Source organism: Phodopus roborovskii, unplaced genomic scaffold (genome assembly GCF_943737965.1).
Source record: "Phodopus roborovskii unplaced genomic scaffold, PHOROB, whole genome shotgun sequence".
Taxonomy (NCBI): domain Eukaryota; kingdom Metazoa; phylum Chordata; class Mammalia; order Rodentia; family Cricetidae; genus Phodopus; species Phodopus roborovskii.
In genome coordinates, this window is record NW_026125052.1 from 20,317,324 (window position 1) to 20,341,738 (window position 24,415).

The 24,415-nt window shown below is 44.9% G+C and overlaps 1 protein-coding gene across 1 annotated transcript in view; it reads right to left on the bottom strand.

The window, feature by feature from the left end:
* Marchf10 (membrane associated ring-CH-type finger 10) overlaps nucleotides 1–12,408 on the bottom strand; it is a 91,083-nt gene extending 78,675 nt beyond the window's left edge. Inside the window, exons 1-3 of the mRNA XM_051178967.1 lie at nucleotides 12,091–12,408; nucleotides 9,916–9,992; nucleotides 6,371–6,477 (exon numbers count right to left, since the gene is read on the bottom strand). Of these exons, the coding sequence (XP_051034924.1) occupies nucleotides 6,371–6,460 (90 nt within the window). The 5' untranslated portion in view covers nucleotides 6,461–6,477; nucleotides 9,916–9,992; nucleotides 12,091–12,408. The remainder of the gene's footprint in view (nucleotides 1–6,370; nucleotides 6,478–9,915; nucleotides 9,993–12,090) is intronic.
* Between the last annotated feature and the right edge of the window lie 12,007 nt (nucleotides 12,409–24,415).

A 24,415-nucleotide genomic window follows, 5' to 3' on the forward strand; every position in this document is an offset into this window, starting at 1 on the left:
GTATCTCAAGGCCTTTCGGGGCTAGAGTGAGTTGAAGCACAGCCTGGGTAACTTAGTAAGACAGTGTAAATAGATTAGGAGGCTGGGAATAAAGCTCTGTGAATACCTGTCCTGTCCTGGGCAAGGACCCAGGTTCAATCCCCAGCACTGCAAAACAAATGAATAAATAAGACTCCTCTCCCAGTTGACAGCTGAGAATCCCTTATCTTAAATGCTCTGGGACAAGATGTGTTTCAGATTTTGGGGTTTTTCAGGTATTAAGATATTTTCATATATCACATAGGAGATCTCTGGCAGATGAGTCCCAGGTCTAAGCACAAAATCCATGGACCATAAGCCCATACTTGGAGGGTATTTTATGTAATGTTTTAAGTAATTTTGTGCATGAAACATTTTCCTAGTGTGGAAGTATATTGGTGCTCCAAACCCTTCACAGTCTTGAGTATCTGAGATTTGGGATTTTGGGTTAGGGCTGCTTAACCTGTATCTCTCCCCTCCTGCCCACTGCCACCATCACGTCCTTCAACACATTTATATCGTCATGTTTAGTTGTTTGATCTGCACTTGAAAGAATCGAGATGAGTAAGTGACATGAAATGAAACCAATTTGAACACATTTGAGAGATTGTAGAAAATTGTTCCGAAATGCCAAGTGTAATCTTCCCTTCTAGCTTTCCAGTGGGCATTAATGGCTAAGGCTAAATTCTGCCTCCAGTTACATAAATACATTTTGGGAGGGAAGGTAAGAGGTGAGAGAGGGAGGAGAACAAGGAGAGAGAGAGAGAGAGAGAGAGAGAGAGAGAGAGAGAGAGAGAGAGAGGGAGGGAGGAGAAATATGAACACTCTGGAAGGAACAGAGCCAAATTCTAAGATAGAATATAATTATATGCTAGCTACCAGATTCTGAAATAGCATATAATATGCCAAATAGATGTTTATTTCCTCTTTTTTCTTAAAAGGCCACACCCAGCCACCAGAGTAGAAGTGTAACAACTAAGGGTGGGTTTAGCCTTCTCGTAGAGCTGGCCCACAGACCTGTGACGGCACTGTTCATTTGGTGCATGCCAGCCTTCAGTGTATTTTAGGACAAGGCAGGAATAACCCAACTCTAGAAAAAATTAGGAGGTTCCTAAGGGCTTCAATTTGAGACAGTTCATTAAGGAAAGGCAAGTCAAGTGTGGGAAGGAATGTGTGGCGAGTGTATATGATTTGGGAGTTGCATGTAGTGATTAGGCCTTACACTACTTGTATATCCTGCAATGGGAGATCCCAGGTGTCCTGAGCAGATGGCTGCACGGAGGGAGAACACTCCGATTCCCACAGGGTGTAATGGTCCAAACCCACAGCGGGCACGTCCAACCTTCTGACAGTGTAACATGCTGTCACTGCAAAGTTTGCACTTTGCATGCCGTCAAGTCACAAAATAAAATCATTAAAATCATCTCATAGTGTTTAAACGAGCTTATGGATTTGTGTCGGGTTGCTTCCACAGCTATAGCCAGCCACATGAGATGGGCTGGACATACCACATTAAGGTATCCGTATCTACCCACCCCAACAACCACCCTCAGCAGCACGTTGGCTGTATGGGACTAAGTGAACAATCACGCAATCCATGAAATTGATTCTTTTGACCAGCCTAGGGAAACCTTGAACTCATGGTCCAACTTCCTATGCTTCTCAAATGTTGAAATTAATGAGGTATACCTCCATGACAGCTGCAAGTGATTTTTAAGCCACAACTTTAAAGTCTTTCTGGAATAAGGCAAAGGACAGATTAATATAATTTCAAAACTGTTGCAAGGCTGGGCATGGCAATATACACCTTTAGTCCAGCACTCGATAGAGACAGATGGATCTCCATGAGTTTGAGGCTAGCCTACTTTACATGGCGAGTTCCAGGCCAGCCATGGCTACATAGTGAGACCCTGTCTAAAAGGAAAAGGCATTGCTGTTCTCTTTGAAGTTGTTACTGTGGGTCTCTGTTTACCTATCAACAGCACTCTTGCTGATGAATGGTTTTGAAAATGGTCAGTAATGATGCATTTGGTTCTAGAAGAGTCACAGGCTAGCCGCACTATATCTGACAAGTTGGTGGTTAAGGTAGACAGCACTGCTTCAGAAACTACAGTGTTTGGTTCAGGGTAGGCAAGGAGGCTCACTCCTCGGCCTTAGGGGGCTACAGAGAGAAAGTGCCACAAGTGACAACTGCTGCGCAGTCGAACTGGAGGTATTGAAAGGGCGCTGAGAAGCTGGGCTGAGGGAGGTCGAGCCCTATAGCTGGATGGTGGTTATGGCTGCAAACATACCATAAACCACTGACAATTTACTTCAAACAGGTTAAATTTCATGCTGTGCAAATTGCCACTCAGTAATTTCTCAAAAACAAGCAAAAGCCAAACCCAGATACTATGTGAGTCCAAAGATTCTCTTCAGTTCTAAATTAAAACTGTGATCCTTACTATCTTTGTAGAGAGGATGCATTAAAAGCAAGGCAGGGGCGTGGCAGGTGTGGGGGCAGGTGTGGGGGCAGGGGCGGGGCGGGGGCGGGGCGGGGGCGGGGGCGGGGGGTGGGGGCAGGAGTTGGGGCAGGAATTTTTCGTGCTAAGGTTAGCCTTGCTTAGGTCCCTGGGTCTGGAGCCTGACTTTTCCGGGAAGCTACAGAAGGTCTTTAAACATTCCAGTGGCCTACCTCAGAATAAGACAAAAGTCAGGACAAAATCAGATATGACAAGGAAACCAGCTAAACATTAAATGATATTATGGTAGTCTTGGGTAGAAATTATGGTATTTGGAACCACAATGATGGTCACAGGATAAAGGGTGGCACATGTGTCCTTAGATGAGCCTGACAGATTCTGGCAGCCGAAGCTTTGTGGATAAGAGATAAGGGAGTCAGGGAAGGGTTTGCTCAGAGGAGGGGTAGTAGAAGGACGGACATGTGATGCCCATCTGTGGACCTGTTGGATTAGTGGTGCCTGTGTGACATCCAGATAAAAATAACCAATAAGCAAGTGCACCCATGATTCTGGCATTCTGGGAGACTGGCTACAAGTCATTTGTATGAAATAGTGGTTAAAAATAGGAAGAACCAACAAGTAATGAGGGTTGTACATCAGAAGGGTGGGGGCTGAGGATGGGACCCTGTGGAATCAGCAATGAAGGACAGAGGGAAGAGCAGAAAGGAAGAGAGAAAATTGGAGATGAACACTAGGGAGAGAGGATGCCAGGAGACCGTGACAGGAGAGAGGACGGGAGACGCAATCTCCAGGAAACAAAGATGAGGAAGGTGGCTTGAAGTGGTGAGGAGAAGGAAGTGGGGATTTCAAAACAAACACAGAACCAAGAAGGAAGTGGAGGCAGAAATGAGGCTGGCTGGCTGGCTGGAGATGTCTGAGACAGACAGGGAAGCCAGGGAGGCTGCTAAAGGAGGAAGGCTTTGTGCCTTGGTTCTTGAAACTTCAGCAAATTTGTAGACCGAGCCAGCAAGAACAGAAGGTTGGGCTGAAGTTACAGCTCAGTTGGTTGAGGGCTTGGTTTTCATGCAGGAGGCCTTGGATCCTGTCTCCAGCACAAGGACAAATAGATAAGCCAATATATAGAATATAAATACATACATAAGTAAATGAGAGAGAGGAAGAGACAGAGAGCGAGTGAGGGACAGAGAGAGATAGAGATAGAGATAGAGAGAGAGAGAGAGAGAGAGAGAGAGAGAGAGAGAGAGAGAGAAATACAGACAGCCGAGTCCCATAGAAGGCAGAGGGTGGACTGGTCCCAGCTGGAGAGTGATCACTTTGCCCTCTGAGATTGGCGGTCGGGAAGGCTGTGAAGACTGAAATGGCAGGGGAAGCGGCTGAGAGTCCTCCCCTGCTGCAGCCTCCCGTCTTTGTCTGAAAGGAATTTGGAAGTGTGGAGTCAGATGTAAAGACTGGAAAACTTTAAGGTTGTAACTGCAAGGGCTCATGGGCAGTACACATGGGAGAGAGTCCTTCTTGTTCATCTGCTCTGCTTCCAGCTCCTGGGTTGGACCACTTTTTGCCACCTCCACGCCTATGAACTTGGTCCAGCTCACCATATAGTCTTTCTTAAATGTCCATCATACTTCCAAAATCGTTTGCTTGCAGCCCTTTCCCCTCACAGAAGCCAAAGTGATTTAAAAAGGAAAAAAAAAAATCTAAAGCAGATGTCCCTCCCTCCAACAGTCTCCAGTAATTCTCACTGTGGTGGGATTCACATGTGTGACATGTCCTGCTTCCCCCTGTAAGAGCCAGCAGGATCCGGTTCTGCAGAGCTCCTCTACCATTACTTTCTCTTGGCTCTCAGGGAGCATGCTCCTCCCCCATTATTATGTTGGGTTTGTTTCTTTGCTTGTAGTTGTTATTTTTTGTCTTTTTCAAATATTGATCAGCAGCTGTTTCAGTCCGTTTTCCATGACTGTGAGAAATATCTGAGGCAAATCAGCTTAAAGACAGGGAGGGTTTGTTTTGGCTCCCAGCCTTGCAAGTTTGATTGTGACAGATGCTATAATGAAATGGTCCTGTTGCTTCAAGCCTGAGGACAGCAAGACAGCAGCATCCACTCCCCTCATAGTGGCCAAGAAGAGAGAAGACAAAAGGGGCTGGGTCCCCATAGTGTCCTATGGCAGCACACCTTTCTCCAAAGACCTCTCGTTAGAACCCCCTCTTAAAGGTTCTACCGTCTCCTAGTGCCAACTAGGGAACCAAACCTCTGACACATGGGATTATGAGGAAGCATTCTAGAGCCATACCAGAGTGGTAACTAAAATAACTTCATACTGCGTGCACATTTTCTGTTCCTAAACCTAGAATAAGAATGCAGGAACCTTGTTCAGCACAAAGAAGGCACGTAATGGATTAAATATTGGTTGGATGACCAAAGTAAACAAAATAAAACACAACTGTCAATACTGAAAGCCTACGTGATCTTAGAAAATGAAACAAAACGGATCCAGGATGACATATGGTTGCAGCATGATCTGATTTTCGTCACCAGGGACGGTTGATAACAAGACAATCCCTTTACCCACTCATTGTAGAAAAAGTATTAAACGAGTATTTCCACATGCCAGCCAGGAGGTGGGGGCATCTTTGTGAAAAGCGGATGATTCCCTGAGTAACCTGTTCGGGGTTGACATTCTTACTCAATTGCTGGAAGTCTTCTGCCCTTTGTAGTCCTCTTGGGTGTGGGTTGGCAACTGTGGGAGGAAACTGCCAATCCTTTCCAACCCCAGAACAGGGTAGCACCATTCAGGTGAAGTCAGGCTACTGAGCCGGGTCTGGTTTCCTTGGTGACCCACAAGGCTCAGTTCTGTCTGAAACTGCTAAGGAGGAGAAGAACCTGATAGCTGAGCTGTGTTTTCCTTAGGGAGGAGCTGCTTTCCCAGCTTCATGGAGGCTAAGGATGTGTCTCTTTGATTGGTAAGGGCTGCTTCTCACAGGGGGGAGCTGAGTGACATCTCCAGCAAGTCTGTCCTATGCCAGCCCCGGGTAATTGCATCATGACCCCTCAGGCTGCCCATCACTTTTGTTTTTGCATACAAACACTGTAGCCAGGGAGACCAGAAGTTTGCTTGTTGTAGAGTGTGCAAACCACCTTTCTTCTGGCACCCATGACAACAGAAGGGCATGCTGTTTTGTAAATGGTAGGGCAACTCAGTTAACCCCTTAAGGTCCTTTTTGCTTCTCGGTTATCTAAATATGAACCCTAATATCACTTACTGTCGAGGGTTTGGGACCAAACACTGCATTGAATGTGTGTGTGTATGCATGAATATGTGTGTGGTATATGTGTGCACATGTACGTGGGGGCCAGTGGAAGTTGTCTGGTGTCCTGCTGTATCACTCCTTATCTTACTCCTTTGGCTTAGGTTCTCTCACAATCTGGAGCTAGGCTGGTAGCCAGGCAGCAGACCCCAGTGATCCCGTCTCTGCCCTGCAGATTACAGGGGTTACAGATGCGCATGGCCACATGCTTAGCTTGTGGAGTGGCTGCATCAGCTTTGAACTAAGGTCCTTGTGTTGATGCAGCAAATGCTCTTATCCACTGAGCCATAGCCCCAGCCCCTGCATTAAACATTTCCTCAGGTCTTCATGTTCATCTGGCAATGTTTCACTGCCTGAGCCATCTCCCAGTCCCCTAACAATGTAGCACGGAGGATAGCAAGGGGTGACTATGAAAACTGGGACTGCCACTGGGATAAAATGCTTTTTTTTTTCCTTCACATTTATGACAGTGTTATGAAGTTGGCAATAACGATTTTACAGGTGAGTGGCAGGTTGGGGGTGGGCTTCCACAGATGCTGCCTTAAAGTTCTATTACCCAAAAGGCAACCCTGGCTTTCCGAAATTACCTGATATTCAGAGTCCACCTTATGCTGCATGTCCCGCAGATACTGAACATCACTGACGAACTTCTGCCTGTCCCTTGCTTCATGCAACATGGTTCTTAGTTCCCGACCTACATAAGAGAGAGAAATAAGCACGGTGACAAATGTTTTTGTGATTCACCATATTTGGATTTATTTGAGTATAATTGCGTGTTCTTTTATTAATCTGTTCCCCCATTGTTTGTTTGAAAGGTACAGACTTTTTTTTTTTTTTTTTTTTTTTTTTTTTTTTTGGTATTTGTGTCCTTTTCTGTTCCAGCCATAAATAATGCAGTCACATTCATCAACTGGCTTCAGCGAGCTTACTCTGGTTATCCACAGGGACTTAGGTTGACAGACACCTGATTGGGAAGCGGTTCTATCACATGGCACATATGAAAACAAGAACCCAGACAAATTTGCAGTGACCAAACTCTTAAGTCCTGGGTTGCTTAAATTCTCACATGCGACCATTGCCCTTAATCCAACCCAGACACTGGCAGCTGCTGGGTACAGCAGATACAGTCCCTGCCTTTGTGTTGGTGACAGTCTAGGGTGGAAAAACCAGTGCTAGACGATCTAACTCTGCCAGTACAGAGCTGGGTGTGGGTTCTTTGAAGGGTATTGTAGAAGGGTGGTATCTGGCTGGAAGGGTCAGCCTGAGACTCTGGGTTAGGCTAGAGTTGGGAGAGGATGGCAGGTACCTCAGGGCATGGAGGAGGATGAGAGACGGAGTGAGGGTGGAACATCTGGGGCAGATGGTGGGGACCAGAATGATGGAGGGCTGGCAGAGACCAGCTCCTATGGGGCCTTGCAGGTCATAATGAGAAATCACATGGAGTTATTGATAGGTTCTAGTCCAGGCAAGAAATGCTGCATGGCACGTGTAAGTGTGTGTGTGTGTGTGTGTGTGTGTGTGTGTGTGTGTGGTGTGTACCTGTAAGAGGGACTTTGACATTAGTTATTTCTCCTCAATCAGTCTCCACTTTATTTTTTTTTGAGACAGGGTCTCTCACTGAGCCTAGAGCTCACTGACTGTGCAAGAACAGCTGACCAGAAAGTCTCAGGGACCCTCCTGTCTCTGCTTGTCCAGGTTTTTAAATGGGTGATGGGGGTGTGAATAGGGGGGCAGAGGCATGGTCCTAAACTCAAGTCCTAATGCTTACTCCAGCAACATTTCACTGACTGAGACGTCTCCCAATCCTTTACATTTGTGGGTTTATTTTTGTTTTTTGTTTGTTTGCTTTTCAATACAAGGTTTCTCTGTATTGATTTGGAGCCTGAGTGACTCTTACATATTACCAAGTCCAGCCACCAGCACAAGGTACAACCTTGGCTGCCCCTGGAACACAGCTTCAGCTTCTCTGTGCTCTCAGGAAACACTTCCAGAAGATTTCACCTCAATGAGGCTGCTCGCTCTGTCTGTCTTTCTGTCTCTCTCTTTTTCTCTGGATAGCCCTGGCTGGCCTGGAACTCACTCTGTTGATCAGGCAGGCTTCAAAATCACAGAGGTCAACCTTGCCTCTGCCTCCTGAGTGCTGGGATTAAATGTGTGTCCCACCATAACCAGGCTGCCGTTTTCTTCTTAGTCACTGCTGATTTCTTAGCTCCAGGCAACCAGCATCAAGGATCACAGTAGAGTAAAATTTCACTTTAGTAGGGTTCATATCTTGTCAATCACGGCTGATTCTTCAGCCTTAGCTAACCAGAACCACAGACTTAATAACCAGTGCCGCCCCCCCCCCCCATAGAGTCTTTGTCTTCCCTCTGAAATTTCACAAGCCAGGCCTCTATCCTCTGCACTGCTCTTAACATTCTTATCTTCCAAGCTCCCATAAAATATCCCACAGAGCTCTTAACACTCAATGGCTCTTCTAGCCTGGAGTTCCAAAGGCCTTCCACAATCCTCCCGAAATCATGGTCAGGTCTGTCAACAGCAATACGGTACCACACTGGTACCAATTTCTGTCTTAGGGTTCTATTGCTGTGATGAAACTCCTGGGTTATAGAACCCAGGACCACCAGTACAAGGATGGCCCTCCCACATTGATCACTAGTTGAGAGAATGCCTTACAGCTGCATCTCATGGAGGCATTTCCTCACTTGAGGCTCCTTCCTCTCCGCTTGTATCAAGTTGATACACAGAAACAGACGTACGCCTCCTATCCAAAGCTTTGACTGCCTGGGATCAGGAAGAGCAGCTTTGTGAGAATAGAAAGTGGAGTTTGAAGTGAAATTCTGTAGACACTTCAGACTCCACTTTGTCTCATGCTGCAAATGGAGATGTCAAGCCAGCAGTTAGAGATGCAAGGCTCTGAGCTGATTGGACACGTAAAGATTTGGCCACTGCTGCCATATTTGTAACAAGTTAAGTTGAAACAGAATGGGTACTGAACAGAGAAAATGAACATGGGACAAAACCATTAACAAATAAAACGTAAGGAAGAGGCAGTTGAAGAGGAGCTCAGTAAAGGACCACAGCGGCAGGAGAAAGACCAGTAGGTGTGGCTTCATAGAGGCCCGGAAGATGTCTCCAGGAAGGGGTTGTTAATACACCTAGCAAGGGCAGTTACTGGACCGACAAGGCTGAAGTTCCATTGTGCTACTGTATAAACAGGTGGTAAAGACATGTCTTCAAGAAATTAGGCTTTGGTTGGTGTGGTCTAATTTATGACCACAATATTATAGCTCACAAAGTTATAAAATGGCAGTTTGTACCGAGCCTGCCACATCTCATCAACAAATCATGAGAGGCCCCACAATCCATTACAGCTCATCATTCACCAATGTTCTTTCATAGATTGCTGTATATATTCTTAATGACTATGGTGTGCTCTCTGCTGCTCCGAAACAGCAGGGGGGACAGTCGCCAACCGAACCCTCAGGTGTGAGTGGTCTGTGGCTTTTCCTTCCTCCTCTGCTTTATTCAGTGTGTATAGATAGTGACTGTCTGGTTGTTATGAAATCTTGAGAAGTTGATCATCTGCCCTGAGCAGCGTGGAGAGCTTCCTGGTCCCTGGAGGACTGTTTTCCCTCAAAGTAGACAGTGGGTCTTTAGAGAGTTAGGGTCTGAAACTACAATATATATAGTTCTATAGTTTGTAAAACACCTGAGTAGGACCATGCTTCTCCCTCTTAAACTATCCACTAATTCTCCATGTGATAAGAATCAAGTTGACATATCAACCTTTGACCTGCAAGACCAACTTGACCTAGTTCTTTTGAATGTGTCAGGGCGGTTTGGACTTGCCATCACTTGGCCCAAGATGGTTGGGTGAGCACTTTCCCATCATGCACTTGCACAGGCATATGGCTCTACCCTGTTAACTGTTTTTTGGTTTTTTTTTTTTTCTTTCATATATTCATCAGCAACTGTGTTAGTCAGTTTTCCATGACTGTAACAAATACCCAAGGCAAGTCAGCATTAAGAGAGTGAGTGTGCGTGTTTGTGTGTGTGTCTGAGAATTACACAAGACATTTATGGACCAAATTTAAAAATATCACTTTTAACTTTTCATATAAATTTGTACCTGCATCGAATGACGCCTGCACCCCTCTTTTCAGAAAACGGTGGGGTTAAAAACAGAAAGATGGACCCCCGCTGCTCCTGTTGGGAAGAGAAGCCTGTTTGAATATTAATCCGGCAGGGAACACCAGGATTCACAACCAGACTATGTCAATGGCCAGGAAAGAACACAGCCCACAGCTCAGTGGGAAGAAACATTCTAGGTGCAAAGTTACCACAGCAAGGCCAGCTAATCTATCATGGCTTCAGGGTGGAATAATTTAAGGAATGTCAGGAGGCCTGAAATAACCTGGCCCAAGGAGGTAGGAACCAATACCACTGGGAGACTTGCTAGGTACTTGCTGACCTCATAATCAGGCTGCAAAACAAAAGACTTTGCCGGCAAGAGACCCTCCCACCACCCACCATAAGCTCCCCAGTACCCTACATATTTGAAGCCCCAAAGTGCCGCATGTAGTTCCTTCTTTAACTATATCAAGATTTTATCTGTCTCTAGTAGGAAAGACACCAAGGAGACAGTCGATTATCTCAGGTTAGAGAAATATTCTCCCCATGAACTTGAATTTTAAACTGCACTGCAAGTTTGAAAAACTGACCAGAGTGAACAAGAAAAAGAAATAACTAGATGGGAATAAATCCACAAGAGATAATGCTTAATTTTCGGAGTCCCATTTTGTGGGCCTACTCAACCAGATGGCCATTTGAAGCCAAGGATTTTATTTTATTTATTTATTTTTTTAGATACAGGCAGTTGCCAGAGTGTTGTGTGGGGGCAGATAAGAGGTGGGCAAGGCGCGCTTCTAAAATAGCATCCCGTGCTATCTTCTGTTCTCACCTTTGAACTGCTTCTGGTTCTGAAATTCGCGCATGGTCATGCATGCATCTGCTGTGAGCCTCTGGTGGCAAAGCGCTGAACCAAGTTTATGTTTTAGAAGTCAGTGGAAGAAGCCATGTTAAGGAGATGGAAAGGGTCAGGGATGAGAGGTGTGTGGCAGGAGAGGAAGTGAGTGGTTCTGCCAGGCCTCAAAATTCTACACATCTGTGAAATTTCAGTGAGGAATATTCTAAGAACTCTATGACATAAATTCCTCTCTGATGTAAATTTCCAGGGAGTTCAGGGTGGCTAAGAACAACAAGATTTGATGGCAGACTTTCTTCCCATTCGCTAAACGTATCGTGTGTGTGTGTGTGTGTGTGTGTGTGTGCGTGTGTATAGATGCATATATACACTCATGTGTACATGCCATCTCCTTTCCTATGTTCATAATTGTCTTAAAAAAAAAAAACAAAAACCCTGATCTGAAGGGAGTCCTTTAAGCCAGCTTACCCTTTTCTTGCTGCACTCTCTGTGAAGTATCACTAAAAAACGATACTGCCTTGGTTTTGGCAAATAAGCAAAATGTAAATTTAACCTCTTTAGAACGAAGCTTCATTTGAAACAAAATTTAAGTAGCTGTGTTGCTGCCTGACAATCAGGTTTATAAATTCCTCCTTTCCCGAGATTGGGTGCTTGGAAGAAGGATTTGAGAAAACTTTAATTCAACCTTTTCCACAATGAATTAATTTGTAATGACAAGGATTACAGGATTTGTTTCCATTTTAGCTTGGGAGGAAAAAAAAAAATCTTAGAGTTTTAAAAATCTCACTTTACCAACTTGTATTGAGAGTAAGTTCAGTGGCTAGGTCCTTTTTATACTTCAGAGGTTGAGGGCTTGAGTGGGGGGGGGGCTGACTTCCCATTTCATTTAGGAAATGCAGGTCGGTGGGGTGCTTGAGAGACCTAGCTAGCAAACACTGACCATTAAGCCCCGAGGAGAGACTGTAATTGGAATAGTGGGAAGGGACACTGCAAGTCTGACAAGCCATTGGGTTCTAATATTAATCACACCACCATCTTTTCACACTCAAAGCCGTTTCCTAGGCTTGTAGACCAATGACACGTACAAGAGACGGTACATAGCCGTGTGAGGGGTTGCCAGTGTGCAAAATAAATGAATAAATAAATAAAATGACCACACTCCCCTTATCTATTCCTTTGAGGCAGAAACATACTGGGGTCAGCTAGAGGGAGAAAGAGGCTGGCCACTACGCTCCAGGCCTAATTTTCCTCCAGAATCTTTTAAGCTTGAAAGGAAAAGTTGATCCTCAGTCTTGGGAAGGCTGGGGCGTCGCCTGTTACCTTGGGGATCAGCACTTTTGGCCCCTGCCAGGGACTAAAGGGGCCGTGGGGCAGAGCGGGCGAGCAGGCCCACAGCAGAGGAACCGCCCATCAATTGTGCGTGGGGCCAGTCCTGGGCTCCTCTTCCTCCCCAGGCCTCACGTCTTCCCTCCTCCTTGAGGCCCCTCTTCCTTCTCCTCCCGGAGGCAGCTGTCCGCTGCGGCCTCCGGCCTTTCTCGGGGCGGAGACGGTGGGGGCGGCTGCCTGGCGTCTTCCCGTTTCCTTGGCAACCGGGCTTCCTTCCTCGCGCGGAGCCTGTGCCGCTAGAAGCAGCGTGGATCGTGGGGGGCGGGGCAAGGCTGCGGCCCCGGGGGTCCTGAGTCCACACGTGGGCGGGCCTCGCTGGTTGCCGTGGGAACGAGAAGGGATGCAGTTGGGAAAGGAAAGCAGTGATGGCGGCTGGCTTAGAAGATGCATGCTGATTTTGTCTGTGTTCACGCCCAGATGTGGTGCTGTTTCTTATAAGAACAGAGAATGGGAGAGGAGAAAAATTCAATTGAATAAAATATTAAAGGCAGTACGTGGAGAGAAAAAAAGATACTGCACTTTCTGAGATGGTTGATACACAGTGATCTTCAAGTAAAATGTTCCAATCCTACAGGAGAAGAAAAATGAATAAAGGAGGCACCCATACATACCCTTCGGAATGGAGACCAGAAGCCGGTTTCTTAGCAGTGGTCATTACTGGCTTCTCCAAGAAAGAGGTGCTTGGAGGTTTAGGCAGTGTCTACCAGGTCCTTGGCTCACTTCATTGTTTCTGGGATGGGTTATTTTTCTCTGAGGTCCTAATAGGCAACCTTAGCTCTTCTGTCTCTTTCATATATTTAGGTACTCAGTAACTCGTTGGCTGATGTCACTAAAAGGCATTTTAGACAAAGAAGATAGACAATAGAAATTGTTGTACCTTTCATCAGTGTCCTAGAGTTCCCCTATGTCTGGGGTCCAGGTGTCTCCTATGCAGCCCCCACATTCAGGCAGTGACTGTATCTTGGCAGTTTGGCATCCTTCCTTTCTATTCTTATCATCACCACCCCTGATTTGGGACTCCGTGGTCTATGAACTGGATTAATCTATGGACCTTGCAACAGCACTCTGAGCCCCTGTTGGCCAATTCCCTAGCTCCAACCTCTCCCCTGACACATTAGCAGCATAGGTCCAAATGTCTCCAGTCACCAACAGGATGTTCCCAGAGACTCCTCACTGTCTGAGAAGTGATCACCAGACTCTTGGCTGTGACTGTCCCCATTTGTTCCCCAGGATTTGCTTTCTTCTTTTTTGCCCTTGAGTCATCCCTCGACAGATGGGGCTCTATTACATGCTTCATCTTCACTCCGATTTCTAATATCTTGTGCAGCAGAGTCTAGACAGTATGCTTTGGGGAAGCCTTTGTTTTCGGTTTTCTCATCTGACCTTCAATACCATCCGTTTCCCATCTATATTGTATCTTTTTTTTTTTTTTTTAAGATTTTTGTTACACTGAATTCTTATTGGACGTGTGAGGGGGCAAGCATGCTGCAGTGCATGTACGTGGAGGTCAGAGGACAGTTTGCCAGAATCTCTTCTCTCCTTCCATGTGGGTCCCGGCGTCCAAACCCAGGTTGTCAAGTTTGGTAGCAAGTACTTTTACCTGCTGAGCGATCCATCTTGCAACACTGCATCCTATTCTTCTCCTCAGCTGGCTATGAAATATTCTTTATTAAGCTATCAACTGTAAGGACATAACATGGAGCCTCTCTCCCTGGTCTTTGCCTTTCAAAGAGATATATACAATTAAGAACCCAAGTGTTAGGCCCTTTCTGGAGATGTAGGTCAGTGCCTGCCTGGCATGTAGGAGGTTCTGGGTTTTATCCCTAGCACCACATAAAATGGGCATGATGACACACACCTGGAATCCCAGTACTCAGAGGAAATGGAGGCTTGAGACTAGTGAAACCAACCTTCTTACCCTGTGTGTGTTGGGGGGTCACTGAAATTCTGTAGTAGTAAAATGATGGTTAGGGAACTTGAGGACTTACCTCAAAAATGAGAACTGTAATGGTAACTAGTGATACTTATTGTAACTGGTTAACAGAGAAGGACGTGGAAGCCTAAGTGTGATAGTTGAACAGGAATGACACAGCCAAGGACACCTGACAGGGAACAGACCCAGAGCTCAGAAGCAAGGATCCCATTCCCAACAACTTGATGTTGCCCACTAGCAAGAGAAAAAAAAAATATTGGCGCATATTAGATGTGGGTGTTTGATTTTCTATTTTAAGAGCTATAGGAAAAAAAATACTTTGTGCTTCAAAAGATGGTTGTAGTGTTTAAATGAGAGGAAACAAAAGCATCAGTTGGTAGGTGTGTTTTCCAAACACACACTAGTCTCAACTCTTCAAATAACAAGGCTCGGAGAAGTCGCTCATCTCAGTTGGGAACTTTCCTACATTTCAGGTCCTCTTGTTGTTATTTTGTGCTTTTCAGGGTAGCTCAGGCCAACTCTGAACTCATTCACGATCATCCTACCTCTGCCTCCCCAATGGTGGGGTTACAGGCACCAACACGCCTGCTCCCTTCTATTGTGGGTTTTTTTTTTCCGTGAAAGTTCAGTTCCATGAAAAGAAAATGCAATGCCCTTGAAAGAAAGTGACAGTGCCAAAGGTCAGTTCATGAAAAAAGCTACAAAGCAATGCCGACATCAGTGCTTCATGAGTGAACTTAACCTTGACATGTACATTACAAAGCGGTTCCTTTCCAGCAGTAAAAGCAAAGTGCTACCAACGAGAAACGTGAAAGCCAGGAAGAGAAAACCATTTCTGCTGAAGAAAGCACCTTATTCGCCATTATTTCTTGTACAATGTCCCTGGTAAATGATGAGTAAAGAAGAAAAAAGGCTTACATAGGTATGGGTTGAGATGACTTGTTTTTGCCAATAAACCCCAAGAAATTCTTTTAAGTGTTCTGCAAAGGGCAACTGCAAGTATAATGTTTCAGGTGAAGCCTATGAAGTTTTAAAAACAATAGCATAAAAGTATTTAATCAGTGCAAAATGTGCAGGAGGGGTGTGACTCTTCTAATACTTAGGGTCCCCATGGATAATTGGCCCAGGTACTCAATGGTGTTGAAATAACCAACCCTAAAACACACACACAGTGAGAGGGAGAGGGAGAGGGAGGGAGAGAGGGAGAGATTAACTACTGACTAATTAGGTCCTTGTCATCGTACAATCAGAAGCTTATACAGGCCACAGAGCTTCATGCCAAGTAGCCTCCCTTACAATAGCTTAGACAGGGTCATTTTGCCTTGAGCTTCCCATGACTAATGAGTTCCTGTTCTCATCAGATGAGGTCATTGTGTTGGTGTTGCCTTCATTCATGACTGGCATGAACTATGCCTGTTTGCAAAACAAAAACCCTCTAGCCTGGGTGTGGTGGTGCCCCCTTGTAATCCTAGAACTCTGGGGCTGGAAGCAGGAAGACTGTGAGGCCCATGGCCAGCCTGGGCTACACAATGAGACCCTGTCTCAAAAAAATAGGTGAACATGGGCTTGGAGAGATGGCTCAGTGGTTAAGGGCACTTGTTGCTCTTCCATAGGACCTCAGATCAATTCCAGATACTCATGTCAAGTAGTTTACAGCTATACAACCCCAGCTCTGGGGATCTGATACTGTAGTCTGCCTATAAGGGCACCCATAAATACATGGCATGCATACACACAGATACAGATAAATAAAAAAATTCACTACAATTACAAAACGAAACAAAGAAAAATGTCTTTAGGGAGAGGCTTTTTCATGAAGGGGCTGTGGGCTTGTTAGGCTTCTAGAATTCCTTGGGAATTTATCTGATTAATTTAAAAGATTTCCTACACTTGATTTGTTATTTTGTGTGTGGTGGTGAGCATGTACCACGGCGCATATGTGGAAACTGGAGGACAACTTGGGGGAGTTGATTCTCTCTTTCCATCACATGAGTCCCAGGGATTAAACTTAGGTCATCAAGTTTGTGGCTTTGCTGGACCATCTTACCAGTCCCTGAATAATTTTTAAAACTAGATAATGACTAAGAATGTTGTGGGCTGTTGTAATATTCTGCCATGTTTAACACATAGCTATGTTTCATTAGACAGGTGCCATTGTGGCAATTTGTTAATGTGGCCCATTAAAACTTGACATATTAATGTCATTAAGATGATTAAAGGGGGCAGGATGGACAGATGGCTTAGTTGGTAAATTGCCTTCTGTACAAGCATGAGGCCCTGAGTTAGGATCCCTAGTATTCATGTGCAAAGCTAGGTGTGGTCATATGTATGTGTAACCTAGCATGATTGGAAGATGGGAGAGTGGGGTAGGGTGTGGAGACAAGTAGATCCCCAGAACTCACTGGCCAGCCAATGTAGCCAATCTCTGAACTCTGGGTTCAGTGAGACACTCTATCTTGAAAGATAAGGTGGTAGAGTGATCAAGGAAGATACAAGAATCCACCTCAGGCCTTGATGTTTGTGAGCATGCACACGCATGCACACACACATACATATACTATACACATTCACAAACACGTGAGTAGAATGCTTAGTAGGTCATTAAAGATTCAGGATTTATTCTTCATTTTATAGGATCAGGAATGCATTTGTGTGTGGGGGGGGGGCTGCAAACTCCAAGGCTGGCAGAGTAATGAGCTGAGGGTGGCAAGAAGGAAGTCAGGTTCAACATGACTTAGTGCCTGCTGAGGTTCAAACTTCTAGAGTCTGACACTAGGGAGTTTACAGTTTTGAGAAAAAAAAAGGTTCCTGGTAACAATGATCTCAACCCCATGTGTACAACAAAGCTTAAGGTGTGGCTACATCAAAACTCTTTTGCAAAGTATCTGTGACCTCTTCCATAAAGATTGGTTCTATGGCTTAAGTGCCTAGGGGAGGATCAGGTGTGGGGTCTCAGAGTCCACCAAGCCACAAATTACGTGTGACATCTCCCCTAAAGATGGGTCTATTGACTAAGAAACAATGCTCAAAATAAAAGACTAAGACTCTGGAATAAACATAATAGTCTGGGGGATTCAGATGTAGGGGCTTTGAGGTTTTATAAATACTCAAGCCATGCCCAGTATCCAAGACCACTTCCTGCTGTTTCGGGTCAAGATGTAGAGCTCTCAGCTACCTCTCCAGCACCATGTCTGCCTGCACACTGCCATGTTTCCCACCATGAAGATAATGGACTAGACCTCTGCGACTATAAGCCAGCCCCAGTGAAATGTTTCCTTTATAAGAGCAGCCATGGTTATGGTATCTCTTCACAGCAACAGAAAGCTTAACTAAGACACCATGCCGTTAACCACATCCACTCCCAGACTCTGGATGGAAAAACAGATATCCATCCATTCTGTTGAAGAGACAAGCCTGCATGTTTAACATTCCTGGTTTGCCTAGTACTTATCTGTGAGCACAAGGATCTCATGCCCTCTACATATGTGTGCGTATGCGTGGACACGGACACACATACACACACATAAGTGAATATATATACAATTGTGTGCAAATGTCAGAGAATAACTTCAGGTGCCATTCCTCAGGGGCCATCCACATCTTATTTGAGACGCTGTCTCTCACTGGCCTAGAACTTTGCCAAGTTGGGTAAGACTACCTGGTCAGCAAGCTCCAGGGAGTCACCAGTCTACTGTCATCTCATCATCACTGGGATGGCAAGCATGGACCACTGTGCTCTGCTTTTCAGTATGGCATCTGGAGATCTGAACTCAGGTCTCCACAAGCATGAAGCTAGCACTTTATTGACAGAGCCATCTCACCAGCCCCAGGGATCCATTTTTGTTAATTCAGAATCAATCATTTTAGGAACTGGTTCTCAGTAATTTTACTATCAATTTATGTCCCCCCTCTCCCCCAGAGAATAAAGCTGGTAGGCTGACCCTTGTTAGGCACATGGCATTCTCTCCTGTGGAAAGGCACCTCCCAGGAGACTGAATTAAAGACCAGAAGGCTTGATGCATATTGAATTAGGTTTAAGGGAGTTGTGCTGGTATTTACCCAGCAGCATAAGGAGACTTTGAGGTACAACTTTCCTCCTATCCAGGGACATCTCCATCCCATGACTGACCTAGTTGATTCCCCTCAGAGCTTATAGAGACCTTACAACATCAGCCTCAGTTAGGTCCCTTCCTGCTCAGCTTCATGGATGGGGCCATTCTTTTCCATTTAGTCTACTAGCAGCACAGTATGGCTTCAAGAAGGCTTGGGTTAAATTCCAGCAGCAGCATTTACCATGTGACAACGAACAGCTTCTTATCACTTTTCAGACCTCAAGGTCCCCATAGTTAGAATGAGAGTAATCAGAGCATCCCCAACAGCATGCTGTGAGAATGAATGAAATAACGAAGGCAGAGTTTCTCCAAAGCAGTTACTGCTCAACACATGGAACCAACCACTCTGGTTATATTACATGTGTACATCTCATTCTCTTTGGAGTCTGAGGGCACCCAAAGAGCACATCATCTCCACAACTTCAAAGAACGTCTTCAAAGGCATATTATGTCTTTAAAACATTACTATTATGTCTGTGGTTAATTCTTAGGCTGTGTTTCAGAGACCCCGTTTATTATGACCTCACCTCTAACAGTGAGGGTGGGTCTTGTTCAACGCTTGCAGCCATCCATGAATGATATGAAATTCAGTAACGCTGGTTGGGTTTTTAAAGGTCAGATGTTCCAGATCCAAATCTTCTGTGGAATAAAGTAGACTCTGTTAGAGATTGGCAGACACCCTACAATTAATGTCCTTTAAAGCGAACTCTTAGAATTTTCCTCCGTTGGAATTGTAGTGGGTGTGTTATACTGTTTTACCAAGAGGGAACAAATTCATTAGAGGGTTTAGATCCCCCCGTACTGGAATGTTTCTCAGAAGTCCCATCAAGCTTTTATTGCTTTATCTATTTTGGAAGATTTGGAGTATTCAGAACCTTTCATTATAGCAATTAATGCCTCTGATGTAAGATTGAATGTGATTATAAGAACTCTGACAGAATATATTGTTTATTTTTTCTTCATTTCTGAAAAATGGTTACCAAAGGATTTGGTTTCTGTCCAGAAGGAGTATCTGATTTGTTTGGGCTTTGGATAAACTCTGGCTATACATATTTAGCCAAGAATACAAGTTGTGGGCTGATCCACAATCTCAACCCCTGACTGTGTAAGGTTCAGCCTTCCCTTCAGAAGCTACGAGAGAGCATCAGGAATCCCACAGGGGGAACAATGGTGTTAGCACAGCAGGAGAGGATGTGCCTAGTGTGTGCAAGGTCCTGGGTTTTATCTCTAGAACTATAGGAGGTGGGGAGAAAAGAAAGAATATCACATGGGCATTATGTATGTTTCTGGACAAACAGTACTCAGGCCAAATCAAACAAACAAAAGAAACCCTTGCCAAAAAGGCCAGGAACATATGCACCAAGTATGTCTAGGACTTTGGTGAACTATACTATGGCATTCTATTCAGGCAAAAGTGCAGAGTAAATGAGAAACACCAGAGCTGCAAAAAGCAGGCAGGACAGAGGAACCAGGTGATAGCCTTCTTTCTAAGCTTCTGTCTTGAAATATTCACTTCATGAAGCTTTGGCTCTGTGGCATGCCTGCCACTCTCCCAGAGATGTAGTGGGGACCAAACAAACACATCAATGGATATTCGTCCCTGACATAAAGCGTATCTAATACTTGCTCTCTTGTCTTTTTATTATCATCATCATCATTTCATGATTTATGTGCATGTATGTATGTGATACGTAGTCTTGTGTGTGAGTATGAGACACACATGTGCCATCTTGTTTGAAACAAGGGCTCTTTGTTGTTTGCTTCTAGTACACCAGACTAGCTGGCCCAAAAGTTTCCCTGCATTCCTCCATCTCTGCCTCCTATCTCACCTTAGAAGCACCGGGATTACAGATGTGCAGTGTTGTGTCTGGCTTTACATGGTTTCTGAAGAGTCAGACTTAAGTCCTCATGCTTGTCCAGGAAGTGATTTTTTACCCATTGAACCATCCCCCGCAGCCCAGACGTCTTTCTGTTTCTGTAATGTGACAGATGACACCAGATGAGTCACTCAAATTTCTTTCTTTAATGCATTGCCTCTGCCCCACCTGAGCACATCTGCTCTCTTTCCCTTACCTGGGCTTAGCGTTTTTTTGCAGGCCCCACAAATGTCTGCCATGGACAGGTGGGAACGAGACCTGGAGTAGGCAGGAGCAGGAGGAGACATAATAAAGATGGATTATTGGAGTCTGCCGCCAGTGTTCAAAGCTGTGGATACCAAATGCACGTGTTTAATTGGCAAACAATTATTGAATGGCTATAAGTGTCAAAACAATTTATGCCTAGACAAATCAATAAATACCAACAGGTGGTAAATTGTATTCATTAATGGGGTGCCGTGACAGGGAATACTGGGAGTGGGAAGCTATTTGGATAGAGTGGTTGAAGATGGTCTCTCTGGGTGAGACCCAAAAGATGAGGAGGACTCCAAGGGTGGAGATAATCAGATTGCGAAAGCCTTCAGGCAAAGGAAGTTTCCGGATCAAGGAAACAAAGGGAAGCCTTGCAGCCGGAAGAGTACTGTAAGGGAAATGTGATAAGGGATCTAAGAGAGGAAGTTAGATTTTATTCTAAGTACCAGGGAAAGCCACAGGAGAGGTTTGGATTTGTTTATTTTGCTTATTTTTTCTTTAAAATGCTACATTTACGTGTGTGTGTGTGTGTGTGTGTGTGTGTGTGTGTGTGTGCAAGCGTGCGCGCACTCTCAGGCATGCACACAGATATATGTGTGTCACAGTATCTAGGCATGAAGTCAGAGGACAACTTTCAGGAGTTTGTCCTCTCTCTCTTTACCATGTGGGACCCAGGGTTCGAACTCAGGTCACCAAGCTTGGGGTAAGCATCAAACTCATGGCCTTCCACACACTAGGAACACACTCCACCATTGAGTTGCATTCCTAGCTCTTCACATAACATTTATTTTACTTCCCTTCCCCATGCCATGATTTTTAACTGTTTCCTCAGCATCTGCACGCACGCACGCACACACGCGTGCTCACCTGCATGCTTTTCATGAAGTATTTTATTTAGATCTACAAGGAAGTTCATCACCAGAAATGGTTGTTATGACCTTGTGATTCCTAGTCCAGTCTTTAAGGAAACTTCAAATTAGTCATTCACACAAACTGTGTGTCACGTAACACGAGAAAAGGCAACCAAGAATAAATCAGTAGATACTTCTCCTAGATCCAGGACATGGACACACAGCCTCATGGCTTGCATTGTGGCTACTACAGCCTGAATTTTTCTTCCAGCCTCTCCTTACTGTGCATTTCCTTGTGTCTGTGTGTCCTTAACTATGCATGTCCTTGTTGTGTCTCTCTCTGTGTGTGTCCTTACTGTGTACTTCCTCATCTTTCTGTGGGTGTATATCTGTATGTGGATGCCAGATGCCATTGCCATTGGGTTTCTTGCTCAGTTACTCACTAGTTGCTATGTAGGTGAGGATGCCATTAAATTTCTGATCCTTTTGCAACCATCTTTCCAATTCTGGGATGATAGGCACTCAGTGCCAGACCTGGATTATGTTATGCTGGTGACTGAACTCAGGCTTCCCACACACTAGGCAAGCATTTCACCAATGAGTCACTTAGGGTTTTTTTGTTTGTTTGTTTGTTTGGCTTTTTGAGACTGGGATTTCACTGAGTCTCTAGTTTAGTGATTCAGATTAGCCAGTGAGGCCCAGGTATCTCCTGTGTCACATCCCAATATTGGGATGACAGGTCCATATTGCCTGCCTAGGAATTTGTTTGTTGTTTTTACATAGTTGCTGAGGATTTGAACTCAGGTCCTCATGCTTGCACAGCAAGCACTTTATTAACTGAGCCATCACTCCAAGCCTCCATGTCCTTTCCTTTCTAGGATGCTGTGGTGATCTCTGCATCTCTTTCTTTACACCGCCCCTCCCCACCTCCTCACATTTCCCCTTTCTTTTCTGTCTTTCTCATCACAGGTCAGGGTTACTTGCCAAACCACAGATCTTAGATTTCTCTTTCCCAAACAAATTTCTTGGCTGGTTTTGAAGACTTAAAATTGGTTTTCTCCTTCCACCAAAAGAGGTTCCTTTCGCCTCTTCCCAACTGTCTTCTCCATTCTACCCACCCTCCTCAGTCTAACCCCCAGGTCAGGGGCTTAATACATCTGGAAAAGCAGTGTTCCTCCAGCTCTGTGACAGAGATGGCCCAGGGTTAACTTCCCTGAGTGAGGCAACCTCGTGAGTGATGGGCGTCCTCTGCACAGGGAAGGCAGTTCTTGAAAACCAGACAGAACTGAAGGTATCACTACACGGCATCTCTCCTGTGGCTCACTGCACCCTCTGAGTCAGGATAATGAGAGAGCATTCTTAAAACATGACTTAACCACGCTCCATCCTCAAACAAATTCCTGGATGTGTGTGGAGCACACTCTTCCAGCAAGCCTGAGCACAGGCGTGTGGGGCGGGCTTGTCAACTGCCCTCACAAAACCGCCTCCCAGTTGCTTAGTCTGCCTTAAAACAGTGTTTTCAAAACAGCCAGTCAGTGTATCCACTGGTCATACTGTGGGGCCTCTCCAACTAGCTGTATTTTCATGCTTTCAATATTGTGGTCACTGGGTCTCTGCCATGAGGATTTTTTTGGGGGGGTGGGGTGGAGGGTTCCTTGACTTCATACTTTAATAAGGAGTTTTGGAAAAATTCTTATCAGACAGGGAAAGAAAACAAGATAGCACTCATTTCCAGAATAAAGCAATCGAGAGTCACACATAACTGTAGTCCTTTATTCCATCTATATCTGTGTGTGTGTGTGTGTGTGTGTGTGTGTGTCTGTGTCTGTGTAACACAAGTGGCTTATCTATGTGGTTTTTAAGAAATTAATCTAATTGGAAAATGATTAAATTACAGAGAAAGGAAAAAGCATTAGGTTGGCATCATATGGGTCAGAGGCCACCGCTAATGCAATATTTCATCAATTGACTCATTGCTATTCTTTCATTGATGTGATTTCATTTCTCAAACAGCTCTTATCATGGCAGACTTGCAGTCAGTACACTGCACAGATGCCTCATAATCATCCCAATGTGTTTACTGAGAAATTTTAAAAGCAATTAAGCCATTTAAAATGTGTGTGTGTGTGTGTGTGTGTGTGTGTGTGTGTGTGTGTGTGGTGTATGTGTGTGTACGTACACCACATCCATGCAGAGAATTTTTATACATGCCCAGAAGACACTCTGAGTGGTCACTAGGACAAGTGTTGAATTGAGACACTGTGTTGCCCTTCATGCATTTCAAAGAGCTTGGAGCAGACTCATGGTAAGCTTCTTCACACTCATTGAATATAGCATTGTCTCTCTCTCATTCACGGAAGCAACCAGAGGACAAAGAGTCTCCCTGTATTCCTTATCCAAGGCTGCATAACTGTTGCTGGAACCCTGAGCTTTCTGATTGCCAGGCACACATTTGCAACATTATCTCCAATGCTGGGAAACACTGACAAGTCATTTTGTTTAAAAAAAAAAAAATTATGATAACCCCCTGATTGTGGCAGAAGTTTTGCTTTTTCTTTATGTTAAAGGAAAACAAGTTATCCGGATGACCTTTTTCAGAGACCCTGGTTGGAGGCAGGCACACAAGCACACAGGCAAGGGAGAGGCAACATTCTGGCAGCATCTAAATGGTTATGTGTGTACACTGGTGGTAATGCCTTCACGTCTCGACATGCCCTATACCTCCTCTCCTTCTTCTGTCTTTAAAATACATCTAGAGTTTGATGCGGAAGTTTGTGACTTCTTCACTTGTCTGCCATGGCGGGGTGACATTCTTTTGGTACCCCAAATATACAGGGAAGGCCTATGGGTGTAGCACTTGAGGGCCAAGTGCTAGGCCTCCCAGAGACTAAGATGTGGTCTTTGTGCTTGTGCGGGAGGAAGATAGGTAAACAAGACCAGGGAGTCAGCTCTACAATGGTGGTAGGTGTGGGAGGGCAGAGGAAGACAGGACCAACCGGAAGATTCTCATGGTGCAAGGGACGGACATCGGAGGGGCCCATAAGAATTGCTCCAGGCCAACCACAGAAACATTTCTCAGCAGACACTTGGCTAAACCTTGAGCTGGCTGGTGTTAATCTTCGCCTCTGCCAGCCTTTGGGCCCATTTCCTCCTTCTCGCTTGTTCCCTTCCCTCCCTGTCTGGAGGAAGACTCCAAACATTTTTTTTTTTTTTTTTTTTTTTTTTTAATCAAAA